We start from the raw sequence: 1,380 nt of genomic DNA on the forward strand, positions 1-1,380 counted from the left end.
CTGCTCTCCTCCAGTACAGCGACGTGCCTGGGAACAGCCTTGACTGGGCTCCAGCTCACGAACCGGAGCTGGATGCAATAAAAGAGGCTGTTCTCTATGTGGACATAGACAAAACCTGGGTCCCTTTTATTTTTTCCCTCTCTCTAGAAACTTTAAAGTGCTTCAAAGTCAGGAACAAGGACAAAATTTTAAGCAACAGTTACGGTATCGAGACCATCCAGGACATCGTTCCAGACACGAGCCTTGGGGGCCCCGCATTCTTCAAGGTGATCACCTCCAAAGCTGTCCTGAAGCTGCAGGCTGAGAACGCCGAGGAAGCGGCCTCGTGGAGGGAGCTGCTCCGCGAGGTGCTGATGTCCTACCTGGAGAGCGCGGAGGAGGCGCTGACGCTGGGCGGCAGCTTGGACGGGCACTCGCAGGTCGTCCTGAAGAACACGGTGAAGGAAAACAGCTTCTTGTTGCAGTACCTGGTGGCCATCCCCACGGAGAAGGGCCTGGACTCGCAGAGCTTCATCTGTGCAGGTATCCAAAACCCCAGCTCCATCTTGGAGGATGATGTTGTGTTAACGAGGGGACGTCAAATCAGAGGTGCCCAGAGTCCTGCCAGCCCATTGCAGACCAGCTGCTGGTTTCCCCATCCAAACCCCAGTAGCGCTGAAGCCCCTCGATGGGGCTTCATGTCAGTGGCACCTCTGGTGAGTCCCCCCACGCCACATCCCCACCCCAGCACAGCTCCAGTCGGGCTGCTCCTGGGCTCCTCCTCAAGGTGTTTATGGAACAGACAGTGGGGTCTTACCTTGAAGACAATCTTAGATGGACCAAGAGGCCCCCACAACTCTCCTCCTGGGCATTTTATGGCCTCGACCTGTGGGGAAAGCGCAGTCAAACGCCCTTTCTGCGGTATCGCAGCACAGGAGCGAATGTGGCGATGGGTGCAACGAGCTGATTTAGCAAAACCTCACCTTCCCCTCGCGCTCCGGGCCCATGGGGCGACGGGGCTCAACGGGGTAGCGCTCGCTGGCCTCCCTGGCAGCTCTCACGTGCTCTTTGCCTTCACGAGCTCATTACACTTCCCATTTCTCTCCTGCTTCAACTGAGTTTCTCGTACCCTCCAGCAAACTTGGTTCTTCTTTTAATCTATCTTCTACTTTTTTATATATGCATTTTCCATTCTATTTGGTCTCTGCCTGCCCCACCGGGCTCTGTCCTGCATCTTGCACCTGCCAACGGGTGGAAGCAGCAAACCGAAAAGACCGATTCCCAGTTTTTATGTGTGGGTTTTCTTGGGGGGCTGTCTGCCCCGCTCCCACCTCCCGCCCAGGCTGGCGCAGGAGGGATTCCTGTACGTGGCCGGGGGTGAGGAGTGGCGACATCGTTTTT

The 1,380-nt window shown here is 56.3% G+C and overlaps 1 protein-coding gene across 1 annotated transcript in view; it reads left to right on the forward strand.

Annotated features, from left to right (window-relative positions):
* Window positions 1-1,380, forward strand: part of PLEKHM1 (pleckstrin homology domain containing, family M (with RUN domain) member 1) — a gene marked incomplete at both ends in the record, with an annotated part of 6,995 nt that overhangs the window by 2,949 nt on the left and 2,666 nt on the right. The window contains one exon of the mRNA XM_010137289.1: window positions 6-522. Within this exon, the coding sequence (XP_010135591.1) occupies window positions 6-522 (517 nt within the window). The remainder of the gene's footprint in view (window positions 1-5; window positions 523-1,380) is intronic.

Source organism: Buceros rhinoceros, unplaced genomic scaffold (assembly GCF_000710305.1).
Source record: "Buceros rhinoceros silvestris isolate BGI_N320 unplaced genomic scaffold, ASM71030v1 scaffold27745, whole genome shotgun sequence".
NCBI classification, from domain to species: Eukaryota; Metazoa; Chordata; class Aves; order Bucerotiformes; family Bucerotidae; genus Buceros; species Buceros rhinoceros.